The 13,467-nt window shown below is 38.6% G+C and overlaps 1 protein-coding gene across 1 annotated transcript; it reads right to left on the bottom strand.

Moving 5' to 3' along the window:
* Positions 1-888: 888 nt before the first annotated feature.
* Positions 889-11,076, bottom strand: Spc25 (SPC25 component of NDC80 kinetochore complex). Its single transcript, XM_051183993.1, has 6 exons — positions 10,930-11,076; positions 10,769-10,834; positions 8,980-9,126; positions 7,252-7,356; positions 4,739-4,837; positions 889-1,550 (listed from the first exon to the last, which is right to left on the bottom strand). Exons 1-6 carry the CDS (start codon positions 11,066-11,068, stop codon positions 1,426-1,428), a joined length of 681 nt encoding a protein of 226 aa, XP_051039950.1. The 5' UTR covers positions 11,069-11,076; the 3' UTR covers positions 889-1,425.
* Between the last annotated feature and the right edge of the window lie 2,391 nt (positions 11,077-13,467).

Raw genomic sequence — 13,467 nt, 5'->3', positions numbered from 1 at the left:
ATTTTTGAATCTGTTGACAACTTTGTGGTCACATAAACACATGTGGTGTAGTTAAGGTAGAGTTCACAGGTTCAGTTGTCATCTGAGTTTGAATCCCCATTCTAATAGTAAGAGCTATGTGATTTGGAGGTATATAAATTTTACATTTAATTTCTTACCTGCAGAATAGAGTTATTAATGGCTTCTATTTCATAAGTTGAGAGAAGACTAGTGAACAGATGTACAGCAAGATCTTAGAAATACTGGGTTCATTGGAACTGCTATAAAATGTACTCTATAACTTACTTTGTAGTCGACTGGTATTTTGTTATGCCAAATACCTAAGCTCTTTCTCTATTCAGAAAATTTTAATTTCCCACCAATGGTGGTTTGGATGAGAATGGTTTGGTTCCCAGTTAGTGGAGTACTTAGGGAAGATTAGGTGCTGTGGCTTTGTTGGAGGTGTGTAACTAGGGGTTGGCTCTGATAGTGTTCATATATTTTGGAAAACAAGGGCTGATTTCCAAAATACATAAAGAACTCAAGAAAGCTGACATCAGCAAACCAAATAATCCAATTAAAATTGGGTTTCAGATCTAAACAGACTTCTCAACATCGTCAGGCACACATGCCATGCATGGACAGAAGAGAACAATTGTGGGGATTCAGTTTCCTCCTAATATGTGGGTCATGGGACTAAACCTGGGTCATCAGGTTTGGAGGCAGGTATTTGTACCTATTGAGTTATCTCATCAATATATGCTTTACTTTTTAAAGGGTGTGTTTTACTTCATCAATTTTCCTCTAAGATTTTAATGAGAATAATTAAAGAAATACACCTGTGAGGGAGGAAACCATTTCCCTTCCATTCTTATAAATTCATTCTGAAGAGACAGTTACAAAGACTGGTTCACAAGAGAAAACTAATCAAGTTTATTAACACATGCAAGCACACTGTACAGGAGAAATTAACAGAACTCCAAACTGGCTTAAAACTCACATTTACACAGCATCTTCAACAGAGAACAGCTGGATTTTACAGACATAAGACAGATAGCAGGTTTGGCTTTGGCTTCCACAGATAGGGAATTATGGAGAATAAATTTACAGGAATATTGTCCATACCTCTGGTGCCATGTCTGAGGTGGTAGGAGATCTCTTTAGTAGTTAAGTTCCATCTTTGTGGGTACGGGGCTAGACACCTTTATAATTTCAGGTCCCATGTTTGGGCAAATTGAGGGAGGGCCCAGCAGTTTTATAACTCTGCTGCTGTTTAACTGTTTTTGTTAAGAGTTATCTCAAAGGTGCATGTTTTGGCATGATGAATTCTAGTTTCCTTCATACCACACAGAAACACTGAAGAATCACAGAGAGGCAAAAGATGAACATTCTTTTAGGTTATATACAATAACAAAGTAGAACAAAATGTGACTTACAATTTCTACATCAATTATAAACTGTAGCTATAAAAGCTTTCCGAACATTAGCAAGAAACGCTGAAAAATTGTTGGTCTTCCTGACTTTCTCCTGAAATTCTGCTAGGCACTCAAGATAAGGTGAGCAGTCAGACACTGGAAGAAAGAAGAAGACACTTTACATGAGGGGCTCTCTGCATGTGGAGAAGTGTTTCTAATGTAGGCTCTGAGCTGGTTTCAATGACCATTATATTTTGTTGAAATGCTCTAAGCATAAACAAATATACTTGAATTCAGTTATCTTTTAGTCCTTTCCTTAATCCCTAACTATTCAACTGTAAGTACCACAGTCCCACTTTAAGCCCAAGCAAGGGGCTGAGAGCTGAGTGTCACCGAGGCTATTTCCATCATCTTTCACATATACATTTTGTTTTAACTATTAGAAGACATTTACTGTGTAAAACATTAGCCTGACTTCTAAGTTTCTTGCCACAATATGGAAAAAAACGTAACTTTGAATGCCAATCCTTTTTTTCTTTTTCCTTTTTTTTTTTTTAACATATATTATTGTTTCTTATTTTACATATCGATCCCAGTTTCCTCTCCCTCCCTCCCATGCCACCCAACCCCTGTCCCATTCCACACACCACCACCCCCCACTCCACAAGGAGGGTGATGCCTTCCAGGAGGGGTCAACAAAATCTGTCAAGTCATTTGGAGTAGGGTCTAGGCACTCCCTACTGTCTCTGGGCTAAGGGAATGTGCTCCCAAAGTCCTTTCATGCACCAAGGATACATCCTGGTTCCACTGTCCGAGGTCCCTTAGACTGCCCAGGCCTTCTAACTGAGACCCACGTTCAAGGGGTCTGAGTAGATATAATGCTGGTTTCCCAGCTATCAGTCTGGGGGTTCATGAGCTCCCCCTTGTTCAGGTCAGAAGGGGAGGAGAGGAGAACATGTGGGACCAGGAAGATTGAGTTGGGGAACAAATAGATGAGAGCAAAAAAAGAGATACCATAATAGAGGGAGCCATTATAGGTTTGAAGAGAAAACCAACTCTAGAGAAATGTCCAGAGACCTACAAGGATGACCCCAACTAACAATCTGAGTAACAGTGGAAAGGCCACCTTAAATGCCCTTCCCTGAAAATGAGATTAATAACTAACTTATCTATCATTTAGAGCCCTCATTTAGTAAACGATAGAAACAGAAGCAGACACGCATAGCTAATCACTGAGCCAAACTCCTGGAATCCAGTTGCAGAGATGGAGGAATGATAAGAAAAGGGTTCAAGACCAGGTTCCTTGGTTTTTTTTTTTTTTTTTTTTTTTGAGACAAGATTTTGCTATATTAGTGTGGCTGGCCTGGAATCTTTATGTAGACCATAAACTCAGAGATCCATCTGTTTCTGCCTCTTTAGTGCTGGAATTGAAGGCAAGAACAAATACACCTGGCCTCTATGAAAATCTTAATAATTTATGGTTTTTGAAATATCCAAGATTAAAAAAGTATTAATTTTTTATTTTTAAAACAACCATGTTCACATACCAATATCAGTTCCCTCTCTCTCCCATCCTCCTACTCCTCCTACCATTTCCCCACCCCATCCCTCTATCCACTCCTCAGAGAGGGTGAGACCTCCCATGGGGAATCATAAAAGTCTGTCACATCATTTGGGGCAGGACCAAGGCCCTCCCCACTTTATCTAAGCTGAACAAGGTATCCCTCCATAGGGAATAGGCTCCAAAAAGCCAGTTCATACACTAGGGATAGTTACTGGTTTCAGTGCTAACGGCCCCATAAACTGCCCAAGCAATATTAAGATTTTTACAAGTGCAATGGAAGTCAGCGGAAAACAAGGTTACTGTTCCAAGAGTGGTATTTTCAGGGTTCACTACTTAAATGAGAAAAAAAAGTCACAAGTTACAAAGATCCTCATGTCAGCTGTACATGTTGATAGAATAAGCAAATCTCCAGTGTGAATTGCCAACAGAATGATCCAGCTCTTTCCACCATTAACTACCTCCTTAATTCAGGAGTAAGAACTTGACCATATTGCTTTCTGGCTTTAGTAGAGTTTGCTTGAACGGCACTACAGAGAAACAGCAGAGTACTTGGTTCAAAATTTATTCTGTGAGTTTTATTTTAATACACTATCAAACACTGTGAGTGTTTCTCCTGTTGCTATGATACTCTGATAAAAGCAAATTAAGAGAGAAAGACCTTATTCCAGCTCACAGTTCAAAGGTCAATCAAGCATGGTAGGGAGGTCAAGACAGGAGCTTGTAGCAACTGGTCCCCTGGCACCCATAGTCAGGAAGTAGAGATCAATGCATGCATATTCCTGCTCAGCGCCCTTTCTCTACATTTACATACAGTTCAGGGTCCCAGACAGGAAATAGCTCCACTTACCGTAAGGTCTTCCTGCCTCAATTAACACAAGAGAATTACAATATTCAGTGATTCTAGACTGTGTCAAGTAAACAATTCACACTATCACAAATAGACTATGTATTAATAATATATAATTTAGAGACAGTTGGAAAACTAGGAAGAGTTTGGGGGGTTTGTTCTTTGATACCTAGCACTCACTTGATTAAAAGACAATTACCAAAGAGAACATTCTCAAATATTTTGTGGATGAAGATTCTCCAAATCTGAGTCCTATAGGATGACAGTGAATCACTGGAACCCCAGAGTCAAACAGCACCCTGGGTATCTATCTGCCAGCTATACAAGCTTAAAAATAATATCACAGGTAAGAATCATTTTTGTGAATGCCAACAAATTAAAGTGAATTTATATAAAGGACTAATTAAGAAGATAAAAACTTTGACCTTAGTGTTCACACTGTTAACATTCCCTATAAATTAAAGGCTCTCTGACATGCTGAAGAACCAGTAACTAAAACCACACTGAATATGTGAGGCTTTTCGGATGATACAGTCTTTTAAAAAAACATATTTTAGGAAAGTAAATTATCACATTTTGATTATTTTTGCAAAATGACAATGACTAAACTAGCCACACTACCAGTCACAGTTTTAGCTTTAAGTTCTCTGCAAGGGTAATCAAGTTTACATATGAACTACAATGAACTTTGGTCTCAAGAGTTTTTTTCAGCCCCAATGATTCTGTGCCATCCTAGAGAGGTTTTACTTATTAGGGCCCCTAACTACATCTACATGGCAGAACTACTCTCACATCCTTTAGAGGATAGTACCTCAAGAAGAAACACTGAAAAGGAAACACTTTTGATTGTGCAAACACTACTTTCCTTATTCTAGGAGTCAAATGAGTTGAGGATACTGATCTTAAACATAAGTAAGAGACAATAATACATACCTTCATAATCTCTAGCTTCATTCAGGCTTAGGGAAAACATATATGGGCTCTCAGGATTCTTAGGATCAATACTAGTGAATATAAACTGCAATTTATCACCTAAAGAAAGAGAGTAAACTATTTAATATGAGACTACTTAGAATGCTAAGGCTCTTGATGGAAATATTTACACACACACACCAGCCCCTTCTTTGATCCTTATGTGACTTCTGTGTATTCACTTAACCAGTGTCTCCAAATATAGAACTTACAAGTTAGTTTAAATGACATTAAAAGCAGACAACAAAGGGAGAACAGTAAAGAAGGATATTAACTGACATTAACCTCTTTTTTCCTTCAAAAGGATATTATCAAGTAAATGAAGAAACTAACAAAGTTAGGGAAAATATTTGTAAATCAAATACCCACTAAGGCTTAAAAGCATGGAATATACTTAAAAACTCCTACAAGTTGAAAACACAAAAGCAGAGATTTAAGCTGGTCATTGTAACCAGAAGTGGAAACAATCTAGTGTCAGCTGTTCCCCCTTGTAGATGAACAGTTAAACACAACATTGTATACATATACAATATACATATATATGTACATATATATATATACACATACAAACATTGCCCAGACATAAAAAGGAATGAACTTTTCATATATAACTACAGTATGGACAAACCTTGGAAATATAATGCTAAGATGCAAAAGAACAAATATTGTTTGATTCAATAATATAAAAAACTAGAATAGATAAGACAAATTTACAGAAACAAAAAAGTAAATTCAAGGTTACTGAGAGCTTTAAAAAAAATTCTGTCTGGGGTGATAAAAAATAAAAATAATAGAAATCCATAGTGGTTGGAGATGGTCACACAACACTGTAGATGTAATTAATGTATGAATTATTATACACTTTAAGATGATTAAAACGGCTTAGTTTTATATTATACACATCTTACTACAATAAAACCTATATTGTTAAATGAATTCATTTTATATTTTTTATGCTAATTATCCAAAAATAGCCTGAAATGTTTCCAAAGAAGTAAATGCCTGGCTGCCACAATGTATAAATTCACATACATTTTAGTTTCTTCTATAGCATAAAAAATTAAGCAATCTTAAAGTTCTTAGTTATAAAAGGAAATCTTCAGAAACTTAGGAAAGACTTATCTTACAACCAAATTCAAAATAAAGTAACTGTCAGTACACCAGATTTTAGAGTGTTAATTAATAGTACTGGGAAGGATATGCATGCCAAGGAAGATTTGGTAATATATTCAGTTAAACAAAATGAGTTTAATTTGGGGTTTTCTCTTCCCATGAGTACACAGAAGAGGACACTTCTCTTAGAGTCACCAATAGGCAAAGAGTCCTTTTGTGGTCATTTGTGGGTTGGTACTCCCTACTTCCAGGTCACCAAACAATCTATCAGTTATGCAGTGGACACAGCTTGTCACCCTTTTATTTATTTCAGTTCTGATGCTCTCTTCTTAAAAAGGTTGTTATCATCCATTCCTCTGGTTCAATTAATCTGCTTAAGCAGCTTTCACAAGTCAGGGAGATGCTTTACTTTATAATAAAGGATGCTAGTTGGTTTCAAACACACACTGTGCCCTCCCCACCATCAATATCACACAGTAACAATAAATAACACAGCTAAGGGGGGAAGAGGGTATCGAGAAATGGGGTCAGCAGGGAAGGGCACTTGCTACTAAGCCTGATGACCTGAATTCAGTCCCCAGAACCCACATCATTCTCCCAAGCTGTTCTCCGACCCCGAAGAGTGCAATGGCACACATTCACTCACAAATGGTACATATGTGCACAAAATAAATGACTTAAAAATGCAATCAATAAAATATCTTAAATTTGGACATGCAGGAGAAATATACATAGGATTCACAACTAACTGGTTCAGGAATCCACTACATGTCTTCAAATATATTCCCCATGAATTAAAGGTCAGTACATACACCAAGCCTTATAGTGAAGATCCCAAATACTATCCATTTAACCAATGAACATATATGTATATAATAGCTATAAAAATACTCCCGTGCTTTTTTATATAGCAACTCCCCTCTGAGAAAGGATCTTCCTAAGTGACAAAGTATGTGCACTATTTCTAAAGCTAGAAAACAGATATAATCCAGTTGCTCATAGCAATCCAATTGATAAAAGATAGAATAAATCACATTCATTAATAGAATGAGTAGTTACACCAGCGTTCACAAATCACCATTCTTAAGGCAACTTAAGATGATACAAGTGCCACTGAAAACCAAGAACAGTAAATATTTGCATATTTTTGTTGTTGTTTGTTTTGACAACCATATTTTCATTAGAAGCCTAGATAAATAAAACAGCAATACTTGTATTTAGTTGATTAGAAAGGCGGAGCTTGACCTATTTTCTAAAAACCTAATGACGTGCTTACTAGGTTAGCTGAAAATATCTTAAGACTCTTTCCTTAGATACCCCTTTTCTAATCTTCTATATACTAGTTACATCAATGAACTTACCATGAACCTTCCTAATTTCTAGTCCAAGGTGATCTCTGTACATGTCCGCTGATTTCTGCAACCGTTTCAATTTCTCTTCATTAGCTTTGTTAGCAGTAGAAATGGCTACGATTTAAAAAATGTCAAATATTTCTCAATTTAAGGCTTATTGAATTAATTTTAAGAAACTTGACAACAACCAAAATATTATGCCAGGTATATTAATCTGTTTATATTTATTCAATTTCTAACTAACAAATAACAAAAGGGGCTTCTGTTCAAGACGAAAGAAAAGATTGCTAGAAATATGGATAATCAGGCCAGGACTTGTATAACTGGCCTAAAAAAAGATTTCATTATTATTGTTGTTGATGTTGTTTGCTGGATAGACAAATACTAATTGCTTCATGGGAAAAATATTTTATTCCTTTAGACATAGCTGCTTCCCATGAAAATTCAGCGTCATTTCATGCTGGTTTACAATTATTTTAACACATAAGTCTAACTAATAGATGGCAGATAAAAAGTATAAACTCACAATTTAGTCTTAGATGAGAACTCTGGAAAACCAAACTCCTAGTTTCAAGAGCTCTGAAGAGTTTGTAGGCTAGTAAATGTCCTTTCTAAATGAAGCATATTTGAATATGGAAGTTTTTACAGAACAAGGCTTTGTAGTATGAATGTTGCTAAACCAGACAGAGATAAGAATCTTTTTTTATCCTTTCAGCTTTACATTTACACACACACACACACACACACACACACACACACACACACACACACACACAGAGAGAGAGAGAGAGAGAGACTTTCATTATTTTTACCTCCTATTACCCTGTCTCATCTTTCTTCTGCTGAAACCTGACAGGTGCCCTCCCCTCCCTTACTTTCATGTCTTATGTGTGCATCTTGCTGAGTTTAAATGTGTTCCCTGCAGGAGCAAAGATTGAGTTTATTTATTGGGGGATAACTTGTGCAACTTATTATCAGCAGCTACACCACTGAAGACAGTAACACCTACTACCCCCAGCCCACACTGTCAGTAGTCCTCTGAGTGTGGGATCTCATGGGCCTGTCTTCCTACCTATGTTGACTGGGCCAAACTTATGCTGGTAACCACAGCTGCTGAGAGTTCATGAGCACACTGGCTATGTCACGTCCAAAAGACAATGTTTCACAGCACTCCTCTCCAAACTCCAGGCCTCACAGTCCCTGTGATGCTCTCTGCGGCAGGAGGAGAGTGAGTGTGATATAGACATCCCTTTTAGGGGCAGCCGCATATTCTCTGTACTTTCACCAGTTGGGAGTCTATGCATTAACTGCCTGGCAGAGATTTTATGGTCCATAAATGTTTGTGATGCATCCTTATAAAACCAAAACTCAGGAAGTAGAAGCAGGAGGACCAGAAGTTCAAAGGCATCATTAGTTATACATTTGAGGTCATCCCAGGCTACATGAGATACTAAAAGGCTTTGTCCAATTTCAGTTACAACCAGAGAAATAACAGTATGAGGGTCTGGTTGTACCTGAAATTGGACAAAACCTTTTAAGCAAAACAACAATCACAAAAAGAAAACCAAGCCCACTTGGTTGACCTAAGTAACACCTAGCAGAGATGCTAGGGTGGCTATGCCCTTAACTGTCACCCACTTACTTAGACATGAAGTAGAGCCAGCAAGATGTACATAATTGTGAACCATCCTGCCTTTGAAATTCAGCCAACTATGTTAGATGTAACCATGAACTTACTTTCCTTCTTCCTAGAATACTCTTCCTTAAGGTCCCGGATATTTGACATCAACACTTCCAATTCTTGCTTCTTGCCTTTTACTTTGTCAATCATCTTTAACAGGTTATCTTTCTTTTCTTGAATGAGCTTATTCTGCTTACAGAGTTCTGTAAGAAACACATGGCATTTAAAATACATATGGCCTACTCTCTGACATATAACTAAGAGAAACACAAAAATCATTGACTTTCCTAAGATCAATAAATTGTTTTTGCATTTTGTTTTGAAGATAGAGCCTATGTAAACCTAGGCTGGCTTCAGACCCACTATGTAGCAAAAGCTGGCCTCAGACTCATAAACCTTTGGCTTCTATCTCCCTAATATGAAGAGTACTTTGAAAAACATATTTCATGACTCAAAAAGCATAAATGTTAAAAGAGAATCTGTTTCATTAGTTGTCTTAAAAATAAAAAATGTTTCTAAATTTGAGAAACCAAATTAATTAACTGTGAGAGAACTTATTAACTTAACCAGGAACTGCCTGTAAGATATAGTACTCCCAGTGGATACACTTGACCCCAGTGAAGTATTAACAAACCAATACCCAACTCAGGGAAACAAGGACTCTGGAGGCAACTATGGTGTATTTAGGGAGTTAGTATGACAAGAAAATATAAACACAGCATCAAGGGAGTAGACTACTCCCTTGCAGAATTCAAAATAAATTTTGAACTTAATAAATACTTGAAAGACAACATGAAATCTTATAAAATCAGAAGAGCAGTATCTATAGGTACAAAATTAACCATTAGGGAGAAAGATCTGAGCTAAAAACAAATCAAAGAGAAAAGCTACAAAATTCAACATAAACTCAAATGAAAACAAAACTACTGAATGCTACTTTCATTGTTAAATACCTCATGGTTACATACTTTATTCAAGGCCAGGGTACTGTTACAGAACTATTACAGAAGAACTGCTTAGACTATGTGAACTAAAGGTTACTTAATAACTATTCTGCAACTCACTGAATCAAGCCCTCCAAAACCTATATCCACATGACATGCATCCCATTATCACAGCAAGTATTATATTTTAAGTATGGTCTTCCTGTCTTCATCTCCACTAAACTCTCCGTGTACCTTATGCACTGTTTCCTTAATCCAGGGCAAGAACAATCAAATGTTCATTGAACTTAGTTAAACTGTTATTCCTGTTCAACCAGTGTGTGTGTGTGTGTGTGTGTGTGTGTGTGTGTATACTGATGCTCACAGTGTGTGTTTTCCTCCAGTTTAAGTATTTAAAACATAGTGCCCCAAAACAAAATGTCTCTATGGCAGCTTCACTCATGGCCTCAGGTTTATGTATGAGGATTCAATAAAAGATGCATTGAAATATCTGGAGAGCTACAGAAACGAGAGGGGAAGAGTGGTGGTAAAAATTTGATTATTAGAATATTAACCAGACCCTAAAGTCCTGAGAAACTCCAGATTCCTTGGCTGGGATTTCCAATGGAAAAAAAAAAAAAACCTTTTTCTTTTTTCTTTCTTTTTTTTTTTTTTAAAGGCTGGCCTTTACACATAAGCACACACATACCTTATTTAATTAAAAAGAGACAGGATACATTATGAAATGATGCCATTCACATATTAAATATGTTACTGAACAAAAGCCACAGGGCTAGTAGGTGTAAAGATATTCAACTTTGAGCTGGTGACATGAATAGAATTTTGATGAATTCCTGTATGTGAATGTACAGACACTTATTACACATTCAGTCTAAAAACTGATCTATAGCTCTTCACATACGATTTTGATATTCTTGAAACATCTCCATCATCCTCTCTTCTTCCTTGAGTTTCAAAGACAGCTTTTCTGAAAGAAAAATGCAATACAGGTTTTGATTCTGCTGAGATAACAGTAGAAAGTAAGAACAGCAAAACCAGCAAGCTGGGAGTTACTGGCAGTACCTGAAAGGGCTCTGATGGAGTCCCTGAAGGCATCTCGAAGCCCCAGCACCTGACTAGGATTGTCACTGAGGCTGTTTCTGAACCTATCTCCAAATTCATTTATGCTTTTATCAAAGAGTGCCAGTTCGTCTTCAAACATTGTGCTAGACGCTGCAAAACAGAGCACACATACAATCGTTACCGATACCAAATAAAGGGGGTTGGGGTGTCAGGAAGGTCAGGAGTCAAAGGTCATCCTCAACAAAACCCAGGACCGGCCTGAAACACCTGAGACATTGTCTATAAACAGCAAGGCAGGGTGTCGTACACCTGTAGTGCCAGCACTAAAGAGGAAGAGGCAGGAGGATATCTGTGAGTTCAGAGCTAGCCTGGTCAACACAGAGCGCTCCGGGCTAGAACCTGTCTAAAAACAAAACACATCAAAACTCATCAACAGCCCAGGATGATTCCAGACACTTGGGCTTAACTGTGGTGAAAGTGCATCAGTCTGTTCAGAGAGAAGTAGCGTGTTGCATGACATGAAACTTCCAAGTCATGTTTTAACAGGACGCGGGCGTCAGCCAACTCGCCCTTCTAAGGACCTGCCCGCAGGCAAGGAGACCTAAGGTGGTCTCGGTTTTTTGCAGGAGCCCCCTGCGGCCACCTGGGTCCTGCTATACCCCGTGCAGGCTGGCGGGGGGGGGGGGACGCAAAGGGGGGGAGGCGGTACCGGGACCGGAGGGACGGAAGACGCAACCAGAACCCCGCGGCTGACAGCGGAGGCCCGCGTTCCAGGCGGCGCGGACACACGCCGGCAGGCCCACGCCGACTTTCCCTCACCGCGCGCGAGTGGCGAGCCCCACAGCCCTTCCGAAGGATCCCCGACCTGGGCGGCCAGGAACGCCACCGCCTTCTCCACACCGGACCAGAAGCCGCTCCACAGCCGCACACTTTCGATTTCAAACTCTAGACCGCCGCTACCCGCCAGCCAGCTCGCCTTCTGATTGGCTGGCGGCGTAGGCTCCCCGTGCAAGGATTGGTTGATATCGGCCCGAGGAATTCTCGCGGACAAACAAGGAGCAGGGCATTCTGGGCTTCGTAGTTCTTAGACAGACTATGGATCTGTAGTGAGGTAAGTGGAAGGACTTAACCACAGGACGAAGAAAAATGTAAACATTGAAATTTAATTGCATTCTTTTATGAAATGTATACCCCTCTTCTTTGTACTCATTTTAGTTTGGAAATGACAAAATATTCCTGAACTGACTCCAGTTATGGTTGATTAGGCAGCAACATCCTGAAAGTTACCAAATTATTTACCAAAACGATTTGAATTTCCCAATCTTCTCTAACATTGCTTTATCTTGAGTATTTTACTTATTAAATTTCTATGTTTGCGTGTGTTTATTGAACAGGGCATCGGATTCTTCGAATAGTTGCAAGACATTGGCAATTGGCTAGTCTACAGGAACAGCAGGCACTCTCCATCCTTGAGCCATCTGCCAGTCTGCCACATGTTGATTTTTAAACCTACTGGTCACAAGAACAATATGCTCCTGGATCTTGCAGAACTTCAAATTGAATGGGACCCGAATACTATCAAAGTAACCCATGCTCCCTGAAGATAGACAAGTAGGAGACACCAAGCTATTTTAAAACACATACTTTAAAAGTAGTATCAATAATAAAGATTTAAAACTAGATATGGTAGTTTGAATGTAATTGGCCCCCATAACCTCATAATCTCTCAGGGACTGGGACTATTTGGAGGTATGGCTTTGTTGGAGTAGGTGTAGCCTTGTTGGAGGAAGCATGTCACTATGAGGGGTGGCTTTGAGGATTCATATACTCAGGATGCTGCTCAGTGAGTCAGTCAACTTCCTACTGCCATCTGGTCAAGATGCAATCAGCATCAGGTCTGCATGTGGACTAATCATCTGAAACTGTAAGCTTCCAATTAAATGCTTTCTTTATAAGAGTTGCTGTGGTCATAGTGTCTCTTCACAGCAATAGTAAACCCTAACTAAGACACTAGGACTTGTTGGAAGCAAACTTTCAGTGGGGATGTAAACTTCACAGGTGAAGCAGACTTGCTATTTACATTTCTTTTTGTAAAACTGAGAAAAACAGGGAGTTGAGAATGTGTCCTATAAAGAAAGGGAACTAGAGATGGTTACTATTGAAAGATTAATTTATTGTTACTTTCATCTTTGCTTATGATACTGTTTTTGAAAATAACCTCCTGCTTGAAGATCAAAGGTCTTTACCATACAACTGTTTCTTTTGATTGCCTCGAAGTATCCAAACAGCAACTGCAAGATTAAGGTATCTCAGGGATGCCAGATTTTGGCCATTTAATCCTCAAGAATTAAAAATCAAGATTTATGAATCAGGACAAGTTATCATCATTTAGCATACCACAGTGTGTCTGAAAGTCACATTCTTGCCTGGGGCCTGTTAGTAACAAGTTTAGCCACCTTTGCTGAGGGCCCAGGTTGTGTTCTTAGTAACCACGTGTCTCCATGGACGCTCCCATTCATTTGTACATATAGTGCCCCA

Source organism: Phodopus roborovskii, unplaced genomic scaffold (assembly GCF_943737965.1).
Source record: "Phodopus roborovskii unplaced genomic scaffold, PHOROB, whole genome shotgun sequence".
Taxonomy (NCBI): Eukaryota; Metazoa; Chordata; class Mammalia; order Rodentia; family Cricetidae; genus Phodopus; species Phodopus roborovskii.
This window is presented reverse-complemented; position numbering and strand designations above follow the sequence as displayed.

What these genes read in the sequence shown, in the direction of transcription:
- Spc25 (XM_051183993.1), bottom strand. Translation starts at nt 11,068, where the DNA reads ATGTTTGAAGACGAACTGGCACTCTTTGATAAAAGCATAAATGAATTT. An exon ending in GTATTCTAGGAAGAAGGAAA is followed by an intron (nt 7,357 to 8,979) that starts GTAAGTTCATGG and finishes TTTAAATCGTAG; the next exon opens with CCATTTCTACTGCTAACAAA. An exon ending in TGAAGCTAGAGATTATGAAG is followed by an intron (nt 1,551 to 4,738) that starts GTATGTATTATT and finishes TCTTTCTTCCAG; the next exon opens with TGTCTGACTGCTCACCTTAT.